The 17,920-nt window shown below is 37.1% G+C and overlaps 1 protein-coding gene across 1 annotated transcript in view; it reads right to left on the bottom strand.

Annotated features, from left to right (window-relative positions):
* MACC1 (MET transcriptional regulator MACC1) overlaps window positions 1-17,920 on the bottom strand; it is a 224,356-nt gene that overhangs the window by 20,924 nt on the left and 185,512 nt on the right. Inside the window, exon 3 of the mRNA XM_032401963.1 lies at window positions 678-800. Within this exon, the coding sequence (XP_032257854.1) occupies window positions 678-800 (123 nt within the window). The remainder of the gene's footprint in view (window positions 1-677; window positions 801-17,920) is intronic.

Below are 17,920 nucleotides of genomic sequence, written 5' to 3'. Positions count from 1 at the left end.
CCATAAGGAATTTCTATATATCTCACAAGTATTAGTCATTTTTAAATGTTTAGAGCAACTCATACTTGGTCATTTCTCAATAAATATTGGTAATGATTCTGTGGACTTAGTGAAACTGGTGTTGCTTTCACGAAAATGAAAGCCCAACTGGCCAGCCAAAATTGAAAAATGAATTCAAGCAAACTGTCAGACTTTTTTGTTTAATATATATAGAACTACATCTTAATTGAAATGGGTTTTAACATCACATATTAAAAATTAGAATAAGCATTTGAAAAATAAAAGTTGTATTTCTCTCATTTCCATGTTTCTTTAATCTGGTTTCATCTAACTCTCTTCAAACTTACCTTTCCTCTGAGGATCAGTTCAATTCTTTCATGCTTCATGAAGATTTCTTAGCCCACTCCACCCTCTAGAGATCTCGTTAACCCTCAAATTCATTATATTTACTGCATATATCATTCACTTAATAATGAATTTTTGCCTTCTCATAAGATTTATATAATCTGTTGGCTGTGCTATTTTAATTTGCTCATCTTTTTAATGATAGTGTAAGTATTTCCATGATAATTTTATAATTTTATAATTCTTTTAATCCTCTGTAGCTTTTTTCAGAGGTAGCCCTCCAACAGTTATCAGTGCTGGGTAAAAAAATTACAAATTATAAATTCTCGTACCTGTAAAATGGAAATTTCTTGAGGATTTTTGAGCTTCCATGTCAAACAAATTTCCTTCAGACTTACTTCGTGAAATTCCTCCTAACCAAAAATGGGCTCTTGCATCGGTTGTCATTTTTCCACCTACAAAATAAATAAATAAATAAATAATAAATAAATAAATAAATAAATAAATACTTTTTATAAGCATACATACACAGGTAGGCAGAGAAACTAAACTTAAAGTATTCACACATACTTAAATAGAAAACTTCAGGGTACCTGGGTGACTCAGTCAGTTAAATATCTGCTTTAGGCTCAGGTCATGATCCCAGGAGTCCGGGGATCAAGCCCCACATCAGGCTCCCTGCTCAGCGGGGAGTCTGCTTCTCTCTCTCTCTCCCTGTACCCCTCCCGATGCTCTTGCTCTCTCTCTCTCAAATAAATAAATAAAATCTTTAAAAAAAATAGAAAAATGCATATAAAAATACTCCACGTAGATCCCTTACTTCTGGTGGGATGCTGGACTGGATATCCTAAAATATGTATTGGCACTTCACTGAAAGATGCTTAGACTCTGGATTAATACCAACAAGCAAAATTAGAATGTATTACTGATCCTATTAAAAAAGGTAATTAATGAAAATCCCAAGGATAACAAAAAAGAATAAGCTGAAACTTCAATAAATAGGAAATCCCTATTTGGTGAACGGAAGACAAATATTCACAAAACTGGAAATTCTCCCCTAAGTTCTGCTATACATTCAATGCAGTTCCAAGAGAAATCATAACATGTTATGTATATATATGTGTTTGTAACTTCTTAAGCTATTTTAAAATTTATATAGAAAAGCAAAGGGCTAATATTCAAGACAATCCAGAAAAAGAAAAAGAAGGAAGTGGAGTATGCCACCAGCATTTATTATAAATATGTGCTAAGTAAGACAATGTGAAATGGGAACAGAAATAGCCTAAGGACACACAATACCCCTACAAACAGACCCACCCTCACATGAAAACTTGATGTATGACAGAATTCACCACACAGAGCACTGTAGAAATGACGGATTATTCAATAAATGGTGAAGATACAACTGGTTGTCCATGCTTAAAAAAATTACATTGATTATACACAAAAAATCAATTCTAAGAGATTTAAAGACTAAAAAGCAAAACTTTAAAATAGAGTCTAAAGAATGATCTTCATGCTTTCTAGGAAGTAGAGAATTTCTTAAGCAAAGCACAAGCACAAAATGCAAACCATATTTAAAAAGAATGAGAAATCGTACAGGTAGATCAAAGGACATCATTTACAAAAAGTAACAACATAAGCCAAAAAGTGGGAGAAGACATTTCCATTACATGACTGAAAAAGAAGAAAAGGATTGGATTCTAAAAGACTCCTACAAATCTGGGGCACCTGGGTAGCTCAGTCAGTTAAGCATCTGACTCCTGATCACAGCTCAGGTCTTGATCTGGGGTCCTGAGTTCAGGCCCTGCATTGGACTCCATGCAGGGTGTGGAGCCTACTTAAGAAGAAGAAGAAGAAGAAGAAATTTAAAAGACTCCTATAAATCAATAAGCAAAATAAAAACAAAAGTATAGAAAATTTTGAATAGATCTAAGTATTTCTTTAAAAAGTAAACACAAATGATCCAAAAGTATATTAAAATATGCTCAATTTATTGGAAATCAGGGGAATGCTAAATGAGACCACATGAAGTGCAATTACACCCATCAAATTTGCCAGAATTTTAAAATCTGCAACACCAATTTTTGGCAAAGATGTGGAGAAAGGGGGGAATCCTGTACACTCCTAGTGGAAGTGTCATTAGGTATAACCACTTAAAAATCAATCTGGCATCATCTAGGAAAGATGCTTATACCCTAGTACCCAGCGATGCCAATCTCAGTTATTGGTGCTACTAAAACCTTGTATATGTATGTCAGAAAAGATATTCATGCATGTTCATTATGTTATATTAACAAAAAACTGTAATCACCCAAATTAGCCTTTTTCATATGAATGGATAAATAAATATAGTGTTTTAATTCACTAAAGTACCATGAAACTATGAAAACAGATGAACTACAACTAAAAGCATCAGGATATACTAACTGTAAGCAGCCCATTGTTGAGACTCAGCCTTCTTTACATATATGTTTTCTCTTTGTCCCATGACAAACCCTGAAAAATAGATATTTTCAGTAAGATTTTACAGAGTACAATAACTAATCTCAGCAACGGTGCATAATTAACCTACCAGGTCAAACAGCTCGTGAGTGACTGACCCAGACATAATTCTCATGAACATTATGGCTACTCCATACAGCCCGTGACTTAGGATGCCCTACACCCCTTCTCAGACTCAAGGTTCCCAACACTACATTCTGAAACTATCCCACCTTCTAATTCAAACTGCCAGGCATGCTAAACTTTTACTTCTTTTTCTCCTTTAGGTGTTAACCACACCTCTTTCACCTTTGACTCTTTTTGTCATACTCTTCTTTCAGGTTCTTGACATTTTATTTCAAAGACATTTATTCTATTTTTTAAAGAAATCAAAAGCCTTTTCTGGTGTCAAGAAGTAAAGAACAAAATTAAATGAGGAGAGAAGAGGAAAGGGAAAAAAGGAAAGGAAAGAATGGGGAGAAACATGTTTTCCAAACATAATGGATAAACAAATGTAAAACTTATAATGTGGCATACTTAAAAAAATCAAATGGTGAAATAGCAATTTTTTCCTCCAGTAGGTGAAACTACATGGGAAGGTTGGGTGAAAAGCCAAATTGTGCAATATGCAATTTATACTGAAACCTCAAGTTTCCTGGCAGATCTTCAAAATTCTGTGGTTGATTTTACCAAATATAATGTCCAAAACTAAAGTCCTTGGCACACCACGGGTAGCCAAAGCTTTAGGATAGAAAACTAAGTACACATCCTTGAGCAAAATTAAGCAAATCAAATTAAAATGAGTAAAAAAAGGTTTAAATTAAAAAGTATTTTTCAAAAAGATAAAAATATTTTTAATGGAAAATCCATTTAGACAGAAAGCTCCCTAAACTCCTTAATTTCTTGTGGAGGAAAGAGCAGAAAGGAACACTATATCTAGGATTCCTTTGAGGCTAACAACCCCTGATGTAAAAAAAAAAAAAAAAAAAAAAAATAGTTATAACCTAGTGAAATACAGTTAGAAGTCCTCAGCAACATAAGAACCAGAATGGTGACTTATGCAGCTGGGGTCCTGGACGCTCATAACATTTCAGGAACAAAGACACAGGTGGTTATGAGCTAGAATTCTTTGGGAGTAGCCTTCTTCAGTCACCCAAGCAGGTCTTCACTATCCATTACGCCAGTAGCTCTAAACCTCAGTGGCACCAGAATCACCTGGAGGGTTTATTCAAAGACAGTTTGCTGGACCCATCTGTATCTCTGATCCAAAAAGTCTGGGGTGGCACCTGAGAGTTTGCATTTCTAACAAAGTGCCCAAGTGATGTGACGCTGTGGTTCTGAGTGGGAGAGGGGCACATTTGAGAACCACATTCTGAAAGCCACCATGCTGAGGTCTTTCCCTGGCCAAATAGATCTCTCCTTATTCTCTGGCTGTTCCCGCTATCCCCCAACAAACCCTTCTCTGAATCTTTTTGTTTACACTCATGCGCACGTGCACACACACAGTCTCACAGGACTTCATCCTAAATATGACTTTTTGTCTTTGAATACAGGGAGGAAAGGTGGTATACCAGAAAAGCCTTTGACTGAAAGGACCATGATGGTGACCTATGGAGGGCAGTGCTTGTTTACACAGGTGCAAATAGCACCATATTTATCATTTCCCTGTGTTTTCTTACAATTAAGTGTCATACTCAATGGCAATTGCTCTCCCAAAAGGGAATTTCTAAAATTTTTTCTAAAGAAGCATGAGTCAGTCTTGGCTAGAATGAATAAGTGGGAAAAGAGCAGTCTACTACTCATTTAACTGGGGACACATTCTTGTCAAACATGACTTTTACAACACACTTATTCTGATTCTACATGACCCATTATTTTTTTCTTAAAAACAAACAAACAACAAACAAAGTTTTGCTCTTCATTTATTTTACTGTTTAAACTAGGCCTTAAGCAGTTAGGAATATTTACCAGCTGTAAAAATTAGGAAAAGATCCCAGAAAATTTGGGGGTTGAGGGGAGAGGACTGTTTGCAAAAGAGTAGCCAGGGAAGCAATATCATTTAAAATAACTGGTCCTTTAAAATGTGTTCCTTTGTTGGGTTAAATAGGTGAGGGGATTCAGGAGTGCCTGAGTAGAGCCCTGCCTGGAGCCTTGCATTGAGCCCCCTGAGCCCAGGGGCTGGCTCTGCTCTCAGCTCAGAGTCTGTTTGTCCCTCTCTCTCCCTCTCTGCTCCTCCCTGTGTGCTCTCTCTCTCAAATAAAATTTTAAAAATCTATAAATAAATAAATAAATAGTCTGAAAGGCTCATAAAGGAATCGTAATCAGCTGATGCTCACCCGGTATGATTTTACTTGATGTTACCATGGTGTGTGTAGCCTTACTGGATGTTACCCCCAGAGCACCTTCTGATGGGCTAGTGGCATTTTCTGATTGGTAGTGTATATACCCTATAAGCCGATAGTTAAATAGTTTATCTCTGGTCATTATGATCAAAGATTTAAAAAACCTGATAGGGCGTTTTTTCCCCAAGGAAAGTGGTTTTACAAGATTCTCAGGGTGGGCAGCAGGGACCCTGGAACTTTAAGCAGTATTAGTAATGCACAGTAATTTCTATGATGCCTCTAATCTTGGTAACTCAAAATATTCCATCCTGTTAATTAATATTACCATATCAAGATGTCTATCACTTCCTTTATATGTTATTACCCTTCCATCACTTGCAGAATTGAAGTTCAGAAAAATTATGATAATTGTTCAGGCTAACATCATGTTAGTGAGCACAAATCAAGAACAGAGAAACAGTTGATCAAAAATTGTTTTATGTTCAGCTTAATGATGTAGCCAAGGAACCTTCGCAGAAACCTCAGTGTGAAAGGGAAAAAGTAAAGGACTCTAAATAGATACACAAAAGAAGTATTTCAGGCTTGTAAACTAATAATAAAAATTTACTGTCATAATGATATTCACTTTTAGGATGGAGTTTGTGTGTGTGTGTGCTCACGTGCACACACACACACACCCCTTTCCTTGATTTAAAAAGAATTTGAAAATGTTTACAAATACTCAAACAATACAATGTGTTTAAACAAGCAAGTGTATATTATTCATCAGTAAGAAAGTTAAAAAACAGTTAAGTGATTAGGGTGATACTTACAGAGAGTTGGTAGGAAACCCAAAATAAATAATTTTACAAACATCATGCTTTAAGTTCCATATATTGCTAGCAATAAACCACAAATCTGGCTCTCCCTTTCTCAAAGAGACCACAACAAGGAAAACACTTAGCTACAAGCCTCACAGTGTGACCATAAAATATAAATAAATCACTTAGCAGAAACACCAGCATCATCAGGACTGCTGGGAACAACACCCTCACCCCACCCTTTACCCTAAGTTCAACACCGGGTCTCTTTCATGGAACTCTTTCTTAATGTGTGCTGATGGCATCTTGCCCAAGAGCAATCGTGTCAGATTGGATGGAAAGCAGTGAGTCCAGCTAAGCAGCCATCTGCCTCCTGATCCAGATATGGATACAAGAATACACGTTAGGTTACAAAAAAACAGGACAGGTCATCCTGTCTGGTAAAACCCACCATATTTAGTTTCTTTCAACTGACTTTGTTTCCATTTCTCAACAACCCACATGGAGTTAGATGTTCTAGCTCCTGATCAGGATAGAGAACAGCACTTCCTCTTGAAGACGCAAACAATCAGCTAAGTTAAAGATGAGAATCACACTCTTGTGAAAATTGAGACAAGTGGGTCAAATGTAGGCCTAAAGAGAAGATCATTCTACCTCTGTATATGGTGGCTGTAACATGGGCTGAAATGTCCCTCCGAACACAGTTGCGTTACTGCTCCCCCACAAAAGCATATGAATACTAACCTCTTAAGTCACAGAGCAAGGCTTTGGTACTTTCATTGTGGAAAACATTAATAAATTTGTTATCAAATGCTCAATGTTGCCATATAATATTCCCAGTGATGTGTCTCTCACATTTAACTTTAAGTGATGCATGCTCCTAGAAAACCTTCAAAGATAAATTAGCTATAAAACCTGTCCCTAGTAACTGAACAAGTTTGATTGTTGCATGGGTTCTTGGATACAATTTTGGCTATGTAACAGTGACCTTACACCTTTTTTTTCTTGCACCCTTCTGTGCAAGAGAAGCTTCCTGGCTTATATTTTTCAAAAGATACAGAGATCAACTACTGATTCTAAAGGGGTGGAACCTGAGTCAGATTTACAGTGTGGCTAATGAAGCTGAATCTGTGGGACCCTCGCTTGCACAACCCTCTCCAAGGCCCTGAGCCTAATTCTTTGTTTTCTTGTAAGCTTCATATCCTGCAAAACTCCACCACTTTATAGAATATTTGACATCATGAGATCTGTTTTTCACCTATCAGCAGTATTTTTTGGTTGTTTCTTATATGTAAATGCATTTTTGGCAAAGTATAGAAAATACAGGCTTTGGAATTAGAATGCTCTTGTTTCAGAACCTGGGTATAAACTTGAGAAAGTTACTAAACATTTCTGTGATTTTATTTGTCATCTGTAAAGAAGAAGAAGAAGAAGAAGAGAAGAAGAAGCGAAGAAGGAGAGGGAGAAGAGGAAGAAGAAGAAGAAGAAGAAGAAGAAGAAGAAGAAGAAGAAGAAGAAGGAGAAGGAGAAGGAGAAGGAGAAGGAGAAGGAGAAGGAGAAGGAGAAGGAGAAGAAGAAGGAGGAGGAGGAGGAGGAGGAGAGAAGGAGGAGGAGGGGAGGAGGAGGAGGAGAAGGGGAGGAGGAAGAATTGCAAGTATTACTATGTATTACTTTTATTGTTATATACTGAGCACAAAATCTTCACAGTACTGCTTTAATAGTCAAATGGAATACTGTATAAAAAGTGCCACAACCAGCTGACTCCTTTTCTTTTCTTTTCCTCTGATTTCTCCTTCCTGTTATTCCTGAACATATAGAAACAATTTCTCCAACCGGACCCACTCAAGAAGCTTGAGTTGCTCTCCCTCAGATGGCTTGAGACTTTGACCTCACTCCCTAAGAGAAAAAAATGACTACTGACCTGTTGTATCTTGGGACTCAATCTCGTCTTCATCACTCCCTACAGAACATTTTAAGAGCTATTTGCATTACCCCTGCCAAAAAGAGTGCTGGGCTTTTGACAACAGAGGCAGTAGGGTACAACAGAAAGAATACAGTCTTTGAAATTAGACAGATGGGTTTGAAGCAAAGCTTACAAATGAATACAGTGGTCTGAGCATCACTTTTTCTCATTGATAGAGTGTAAAAATACCTAGTTTAAGTAGTTATAGCAATGGTATGTGAATTACATCTCAATTAAGCTGTATTTAAAAAAACAAGCTGTTGTGCAGATTAAATACCATAAATCTCCAATTAATACCAATCACTGTTTAAAATTGTTTGTTTTATTTTCTCACATCTGTGTCAGTTCTGTTAGTTTTAGCAAGAGTAAGAGTGGCTACTGACAAAGATGCTTAAGGAATACTGGAAAAAGAGAAAGGAGGAAAGGCACTGTGGAAGTTTCATTGCCATTTTAGCTTAATTGAGTATTCAACCCAATAATGCTCTTTTCACCTCTAAAGAGGATAATTGAAAAAATACTGAATTATTTCCCAACTAGAGTTTATCAATCCCTTTCAACAAAAATTAACATTTTTCAGCTAATACTTGCCCCACTGTTAGTGGATAGAATTAATTATAAGATTCCCAATATTCTTTGCCAAGAGAAAAACACCCTCTGACAAACATTTTGTATACACCCACAGGCTTTCTTGTTTTGAACTTAGAACACTGGTGTGAATCATCTACGTATCATCTGACAAGTCTACCTTCTTGACAGAAAGAAAATATCAGTGTTCAGTGGCTGTTAAATGAGAACAGAGTGTTCATGATAATTGCTGTGAGAAGGAGCACGTGGATGAAGTTTGGTAGAACCGGGAAGATTTTAAAAAAGGAACACTCATTATGGCACATCATCCAATGCGTAAAGCAAGAGCTTCCCCTAAGTTCTCCACAATTTATCATGTCTAATTTTTAATGTTTCAGGGACTCACCATGTTCGTTTGTTTGTTTGTTTGTTTTTTAAGAGAGACTTTTTTTTTAAAGATTTTATTTATTTATTTATTTGAGAGAGAGAGAGAGAGAAACAGCATGAGAGGGGAGAGGGTCAGAGGGAGAAGCAGGCTCCCCGCCGAGCCGGGAGCCCGATGTGGGACTCGACCCCAGGACTCCGGGACCATGACCTGAGCCGAAGGCAGTCGCTTAACCAACTGAGCCACCCAGGCGCCCAGGACTCACCATGTTTTTATTTGTCAATTTTGTAAACTGAGAATCGGGTGCAAAGTATGAAGTGTTTATCAAAGTACAAACTTGAAAAATACTAATATGTGTACTTATATGAATATATGTATTCAGATAGATGGATGGATGAATGGATAGATAGATAGATGGGTAGTTTTATAGATATATATGACAGATTATATATCTATATCTATATAAATATATATATACACACACACAATTAGTCAAACAAGAAATATTTTTGTTATTAATAATGCTTCACTGTTCTCTGAATACTGGGAAACTAGAAGATTATTTCTGTTCTGAGAGACAGTTAAATCTTCAAAATTTCACTTATTTGAAGATCGTATCAAGTAGTGATGGAGTGTACAAGAAGTCTAAAGAAAGAAGTTGAAAGAAACCAAAATTTTCCTATGTAAGAATGGGAACCAACTGATGGGGTGGAAGGTTGGGACTGCAGGTGATTGCAGCCTTAAAGGGAGATGGGGAATAAGAAGATGTAACTGATAAGAATATTCTCAGGGAAACACCGAGGGGGTCTCCATTGCCAACCCTACCATCTAGTTCTCACATATAATCTGCAGAAATATCCACATGACTTACTGATGCAAAAAAAGTTTATACTGAGTTAGAGGTGTTGAGTCCTACTTAGAAGGATGAATAACAGAAAAACACAGCTTCCCAAGTGAACCTATGGGTTACAAGTAGGTAGACCAACCATCCATCTGAGTTTGCCCTGGACTATCCAGGTTTAGTTCTGAAACCTCACAGCCCAGTGAAAACCAGGATGGTTGGTCACTGTAATTATAGATATGAGGGTACAAATACATGTTCTCACATGGAAGATGTAAAATATTCAATGATGTAAATTCCTTCTATCTGTACAAATTTTTAAAATATTTGAAACCATCATGAGAAAGATATATATATGTATATATACATATATATATATAAAGAGAAGTGTATATATATATAAGTGTGTGTGTGTGTATATATATATATATATATATCTGAGCTGTACAGGAATGATCACTTTTAATGTTTTAAATTCTGTTTTATTATTCTATTTTCAGGTATTATTCTAATGGAACAGCAAATTAAACACAAAGGAAATCCTCCAGAATGGAGTGAATGGAATTATCCATCACTGTCCTTTTTATTTCATTAAATCAGCCTGAAAAATTGAACCCACTCACTTAGCAGTCCAAATGGACTGCAAACCTTTCCAAGAACAAGCCCTTTCTCTCTCTTCCTCTCCATGCCCCCTTCTTTAAAAACAGCGGTAATACTCAGGTTTAAGAGTTGTTTATCGGGGCACCTGGGTGGCTCAGTCGTTGAGCGTCTGCCTTCGGCTCAGGTCATGATCCCAGGGTCCTGGAATCGAGCCCCGCATCAGGCTCCCTGCTCGGTGGGAAGCCTGCTTCTCCCTCTCCCACTCCCCCTGCTTGTGTTCCCTCTCTCGCTGTGTCTCTCTCTGTCAAATAAATAAATAAAATCTTAAAAAAAAAAAAAAAAAAAAAAAGAGTTGTTTCTCTCTGCTGAGACCCTTACTGCTTAGTGGGAGCAGTGGGCTCCTCAGGTACAGATGGAGAAAATGGCCAGAGGCTCTGACTTGTGTCCATAGCACCACCTGGTGCCAGGTCAGGGTCCTCCTGGACTGCTGTTCTGGAGCTTTGTCCTGGCCAGCCCCCTGGCCTGTTTGCCCTCACCAGGTTAGTGTAAAATGGTGGTTCTCAATGGTTCCTTTACCTCAAAATCAACTTCAGAGCCTTAAAAAAATTATATGTAGATGCCCAAAACCTATCCCAAGATCCTGGGATGGAACCCAGGTATCAATATTTTTATAAAAAGCTCTCAGGAGATTCTGATGTATAAGGAAGATTGAGAGCCACTAAATCATAATTATGAGGTGTTAAAAATATATTTGTTTTCATTTTGTTTGTTAGGCAAACATATTCCTGGACATAATAAAATATATGGCAGCTCAAGATGCCCACCCCTACGAGGCAACACTTCCAGGGGCAAAAACGTATATTAGGACATTGTACTAGACATGGGGTATCAGGGTGATAAAGGAAGACTGTAGGACTCTCTCTTCCCTGTGGGTGGCGTGGCCTTTCCTGGTATAGCCCAGGAACTGTATCTAAGACCAGTTCTGCTCTAGATTAGGGACAAAGGCTCTCTCCTTCCCACTGCTTTGCCAGGGTTCAGGTCTCTCTGTCTTTACTTAGAATTGTAAGATCTAGATGGAGGCACTTTTGGATATTAAGAAAACATAAAAAGCCGGCTTTTAGCATAAGTCTTGGTTCTACCTGTAGCTTAGGATGAAGGAGTTTGCTCGTGCTCCAACTGGCATTTTCTAGTGCTTGCTGGCTCGCTCGCTCTCTCTCTCGCTCTCTCACCCACACACGTATATCCCCAAAAATATCTCTCTGGTTAACATTTTCCCAGTAAAAGCCTCTTAGCTTTTAATACATAAACCTTACAGAAATATGAATCTCTCATTACAGTATTTTGGCCAACTGTCTTTCTAGGGAAAAAATATTTATTTCTCTAAACTCAAAGGAACATTTTTAGCTAAACAATAGCAAGAAAGCCTAAAGTTTCATTTCAAATCCAACCAATACAACACTGGAACCACAGTAGCCATTTCAAAATCAAGGTAGTGTAAGTAAAGGACATGTGAATTTTGAAACTACTGGTACTAGGTAATATTGAGGTTTTTATTTCTTTGTTTTTATACGACTACATTAACTGTGTGGTATTTAACATGTATGTTTGTTTTACTATTTTTTTGTTACATTTTTAGGAAAGGAGTTGAGGGTTTGGGATGATATATGATGCATTATCACTTTTCTCATTTAAAAAGTTGGAAATATAGAACCAGAATGTCTGAAATCAAAGAACAAATTATTAACTTCAGGTAGGAAGTTCCTGAGTCCCTTTGTGTCTATTAGGTGACATTTTAATTATTTTATTTTATTTTATTTTATTTTATTTTATTTTATTTTTAAAGATTTTATTTATTTACTTGACAGAGAGAGACACAGCGAGAGAGGGAACACAAGCAGGGCATGTGGGAGAGGGAGAAGCAGGCTTCCCGTGGAGCAGGGAGCCAGATGTGGGGCTCGATCTCAGGACCCCGGGATCATGACCTGAGCCGAAGGCAGACGCTAAACAACTGAGACACCCAGGCGCCCCTATTAGGTGACATTTTTAAACTATGCTGTTTAAGTATGTTCTGTGGTTATAATTATTTTACAATTGTGTGATTTATAAGTTTCTGCTGGAGATGTGATAAAATTTCCAGCCATAATTTTTAAGGTGTTAAATTTTCTTGTAATTCAGTCAGTTTTTGCTTTATAAGGTTCAGGGCTTTGTTGTTAAGCCCATGTTAAGTATGCAAAGGCTATGTTCTCTTAATGGATTTTCTCTTTATTCTCCTCTAGTGTTTCTATTTATCCCTGTAAATGCTTTTTGACCTAAATTTATTTCATGTGATATTAATATTGCCATACCAGCTCTCTTTTCATTATTGTATTTTACAATTTTAAGACACTTTTTTACATAGTTCAATATCTCTAGAAATCAAGATGCACATGCAATTGATGTCAGATTTTAATTGGCTTTGTTTTTTCACTATGGTATTACATAAAATAAGAGTGTGTCTTAAACTGGACGGTATCTTAAATTCAAAGAAATACAGTATTTACCTGACATATCTTTTATAACCTCTTTATTTCAACCCCTCTGGCTGATTATTAGGTATGCCAGTATAAATAGCAAATAGCTGGGAATTTTAAAAATTTATGCTTTTTATTAACCTCTGTCTTTAAGTAGTTGAGTGCTATCCTTCTATAGTCACTTAAAAACTCCCGATTTTTACTCATTTTTACCATCTTACGTTGTTTTACTTATTTGCTTCTATTTTTCTCTTCCTTCTCTTGGATTGATAAAATTTTCAATATTCCCTTGTGCTCCCTATTCCACATTTCTAAACACATATCTATTTTCTCTTCAACCTCCCAGTAAGACCATAGAGGAGAAATAGTACGGTCTTCTCTAAAAAGTAGAAAAACTGAATCTGAACCACCAAAAAATTGATATTTGTACGGAGGCCTACAATTTGTTGTTATGATAAATGAACTAATAAGAGACAAATGCTTTTTAAAAGTCTATCAATATCCTAGCCACTTACCTCCCATAGGCTTTTATAACACTATATTAAAACATTTATTACTCCAGCATACATCTTTCGGTATTCAAACAATAGCCAAAATGAGCATTTCAATTAAATTCACACAGAGAGACATAAACTAAAATGAAAATGACATGTAATCATGGAAAAGAGGCAAGAAATAGGGAAGAGTCTTAAAATTGGTTTGGATGTCCAAGCTAACAATGAGATGGCACTTATCCGGAAGGGAATAGAAACATTCCCTTAAACACATGTTAACTCTGAATAAAAATGAAAAAGAAAATTAGTTCTGCTGAATTACCAAAGGAAGAGGATGAAAACAGAGGACAAAGTGAGAAAAACTCACTTTTAATATTTTTAAATCATTGCAAATAAAATGCAGTAATAGAAAATAAAGACACTGGAAACAAGAGAAATCGGACAGAAACAGGAAAAAGGCTGTCTAATGTAGATGAACTTAAATTTGCAATAACTATGGACAGCTAGCACTCACTGGGCATCCTCTGTGCCAGGCAGTGTTCCAAGTCCTTTGTATCTGTTGTATCTCTAACCCTCAGGGCTAGGGGGCATATTATCGTCTCCTTTTGGCAGATGGGGAAACTCAGATACATAGAGATTAATTCACTTATCCAACATCATACTGTAGGAAGAAAAGGGGACTGAAGCCAAAGCCCAAGAATCTTGCTCCAGAATCCACACTCCCAATGGCTACATGCAGAGTCGTCTGGGGGCAATGTCCCTGAAGACTGGGATGCAGAAGGCCTGGAGTAGGGAACTTCTGAGCCAACAACTACAAGAATTACCACCCTGTGGCCAGAGCTCCTATTACATCTGCAAGGGGGTCCCAGTGCAGGAAAGCCTTGCTCATGGGCTCCTCGGGTTGTTTTCCTTCCTTACTTCCTCATGTTGCCTCTCCTTGTAATCTAAAAGCATCTTTGACACTCTTAGGCTCAAAGGAACTTGCTAACCGGGATGTTAATTTTCAGTTTTGCAATATAAGGAGGATGAGGCATTAACCAATAGCATTCTAAATGATTCTGGAAACACTAGTCAGGAAAAAAAAAAAAAAAACCTGGTCCAAAAATATAAAATATTTATTCACTGTACTAACTAAAAATTGAAATAAATTATTAACAACACTGTGTGAATTTATGGCTGGCAGTCAGAATGGAACATCATAAAAATGTCGAATCATATAGAAAAGTGGGTAAAATAATAAAATAAATACAGGAGCCAGAAATACTGAAAATGTAAGATCAGTCTGTTATACTTAAATCCAGTGGGAGAGTTATTAAAATACGATGTGGAAACTTTCAGAGGATTCACACAAAACAAAAATATCTAAGGATAGATTTGAGGAATTTGGATTATTTTGTTTGAAAAAAGGGAATGAATTTATAAAGATTCCTAAGGGTATCTAAATAATAATATTTTAATTATACATAGTGATATTCATCACTACACAATTTCAATACAAAAGTAAATTAATATAAATATCTTATAGACAAAATAGAATAAATTATGAAACATTGCCTCACCAGAATATTATGCAGTTGTTAAAGATAGAAAAACTTAAAACATGGTCCAAAATCAGATGCATAGAATTATTATTATTATGTTTTATAAAATCAGAGGAAGGGAAATAAGACTGGAACAACATATTCAAAAGTACTAGCAGGACATGTGTGTAAGTGGTAAGAATCTTAATACTGATTTTTGTTTTCCTTTTGTCTATTTTCCAATGTTTAATGAGATATATTCTCTTATTATGAAAATTGTTTTTACATAAAGTGGGTTATGGTGATTAAATCATAGTTTGTTTCTAAAGAGGGACACATTTAGAGTAAAACAGGATAAAGAGGAAACCACAACAAGAACAAAGAAAATTTCTTAAAACTGTGATAAATTCTAACTTAAATTAGTATTTCATGGCAAACCCTTGATTCCAATAATCCTTTCACCTTACAGGACAAGCAACCTATTGATCTTACCATGGTTTCACTGCCCCCCAACTCCAGCTGCCTCCCCCACAAACCAGTCTTTTGTATTCCAAAGTGACTTAATAATAAAATAAGGACATCTAGGACATAGAATAACTATAAATAAGTGGTACTTTAAAGGTAGAAAGATAAATATACAATTAATAGCCATAGGACCAGGCTTAAAATGGTAAAAAAATAAATCAAGACCACTTTACATGTTTATTCAAATGTATGTATACCAGATTATTTTTGCTGAATATAAAAGATAATTACAATTATGCCAAATTAAATGTTTAATTTTTTTTAAGATTTTGTTTATTTGACAGAGAGAGAGAGACAGTGAGAGAGAGCACAAGCAGGGGGAGCTGCAGGCAAAGGGAGAAGCAGGCTCCCCGCCAAGCAAGGAGCCCAGGACTCCGGGATCACGACCCAAGCCAAAGGCAGCCGCTTAACCGACTGAGCCACCCAGGCGCCCCTCAATGTTTAATTTTAAGTAGTTTTCTTCTTACCTTCCTTTATTCGAAACATTTTGATCCTACTATTTTAATTATTATTTAGCATTTGTATAATATTTGAAACCACAAATTAACTAATAAACTAACAAAGCACTAATACATTGTTCCTGGATCCTGACAATAAATAAAAAATTTTTGCTCGGGGCGCCTGGGTGGCTCAGTCGTTAAGCGTCTGCCTTCGGCTCAGGTCATGATCTGGGTGTCCTGGGATCGAGCCCCGCATGGGGCTCCCTGCTCGGCGGGAAGCCTGCTTCTCCCTCTCTCACTCCCCCTGCTTGTGTTCCCTCTCTCACTTTGTCTCTGTCAAATAAATAAATAAAAATCTTTAAAAAAAATAATAAAATAAAATAAAAATTTTTGCTCGATTCAAATTTTGCAGAACCAACAAAGAAGACGAGAGTCAAGGCATTGACAAATAAACATTACCCTATTGATTCTTTTGTTCAAAAAGGAATTAGCAGTGCCTTTTTCCATTCCCACAGACTGCACAGATTCAATTCTAAAGCATGAAAATCCTGGAGCAGTTCATTTCTTCAAATGGCAACTAAGTTTTTGTCAAACTACAAAAAAAAAGGGGGGGGAGGTTTTGATCACAAGCTCTTTTTCTAATAATAACCCACTTTTTCATTTTTGAGAGCCTGCCTATGAACTGGTAATGACGGACTGAGCAGCGGATGTATTCCTGTGATTTCTGCTGTTAAAAATTCAGCTTGACTACTGACAAGAAAAATGAGTATTGCTCCCAATAATGTTTGCTTTCTGTTTTGTGAAATTACAGTCTTCCCTTGCAAAACACAACGGGTCCTGGGACACAAAGCCTACAAATTAGGGAGGGTATTAAAAACACAGAAAACAAAGCTCCAGTATCTCATGAATGACTTGCTCACATTTCTGTCACACCAGTTACACTAATCTAAACATTCTTCCTTGGACATTTTATCCATGTCTACAAAGGACTAGCAGTAACGAGCACCTACAGCATCCTGTAAGGAAAATAGAAACCAGGTAAGGTCCTTCATACCTCAGCTGGAGGTAAGGAAGCGGGTGCAAGGTGTGTTACACTGGGTCTGAAAACCTAGCCAGGGCCAGGATAATGGTGCTGGCACTGTCATGGACGTACCACTCACCTGAGCCGAGGCTACCAACGGGCTCTTCTTGCAGGGGCCGGGATAGCCAAGGGGAGCACCACTTGGCAGGTGCTAGGATATCTGAGGTGGTATTGGTCATGAAACCAAGGAAAAATTTCTGCATAATGGGTAACTAGAATGGCCAGAGGATGCTGGAGTCCATAGTTTTTGCTGCTGAGGTTGGAGACCCAAAAGCTCATTGCGAATCCCTATGACTCTACATTAGCCTTTAGTGATCTGCGTGACTAATAGAAGTCAGGAGGAACTAGGATTGCTGGAATTGTCAAGTCTAGATCATAACACACCTTGCAGCCTCTGCCCAGGTCTCTTTGAAAACTTACTCTGGGGGAAAAAAAAAAAGAAAGAACGGAAGAATGAAAGGAAGGAAGGAAGGAAGGAAGAAAGGAAGGAAGGGAGAGAGGGAGAAAACTTACTCTGGATTAAACCAGCTGCCATGTAAGAAATCCAACTGCCCTGGGGCCACCTTGCTGGAGAGATACATGTGGTGAACTCCTAGTCAGCCGCTGCAAGGTGACAAGCATGAATGTGAAGCCAAGTTGAACCCTCCACACCAGCCCATCTGCAAGCCAAGAAACACAGTCCATGCCATGATAAGCAGAAAACCACCCAGCGGATCCCTACCTAAATCTTTCAGCTATCAAATTGTGAGATATAATAAAATGCTTATTTTGAGCCACTAAGTTTTGGGATAATTTGTTACATAGCAAGAGATGATGGGTCATGGTCTTTCTAGGACCGAAAGAAATGTACACAAAAGCAAATTATCCATATTAAAGGTACCCAGGTTATGATGGCCAATGTAATTAAATCACAAAATACAGTATTCAGGGATGAAGTGTTCTCATATCTTAATGATGGATTTGGAAATTAATACAATATTTGAAGGAAAATCTTTGACAATATGAAATGGATACAAGTTGAGCTTA

Source organism: Phoca vitulina, unplaced genomic scaffold, assembly GCF_004348235.1.
Source record: "Phoca vitulina isolate PV1807 unplaced genomic scaffold, GSC_HSeal_1.0 scaffold4, whole genome shotgun sequence".
Classification (NCBI taxonomy): domain Eukaryota; kingdom Metazoa; phylum Chordata; class Mammalia; order Carnivora; family Phocidae; genus Phoca; species Phoca vitulina.
Note: the sequence above shows the minus strand (reverse complement) of the source record. Positions and strands in the feature narration are given on the sequence as shown.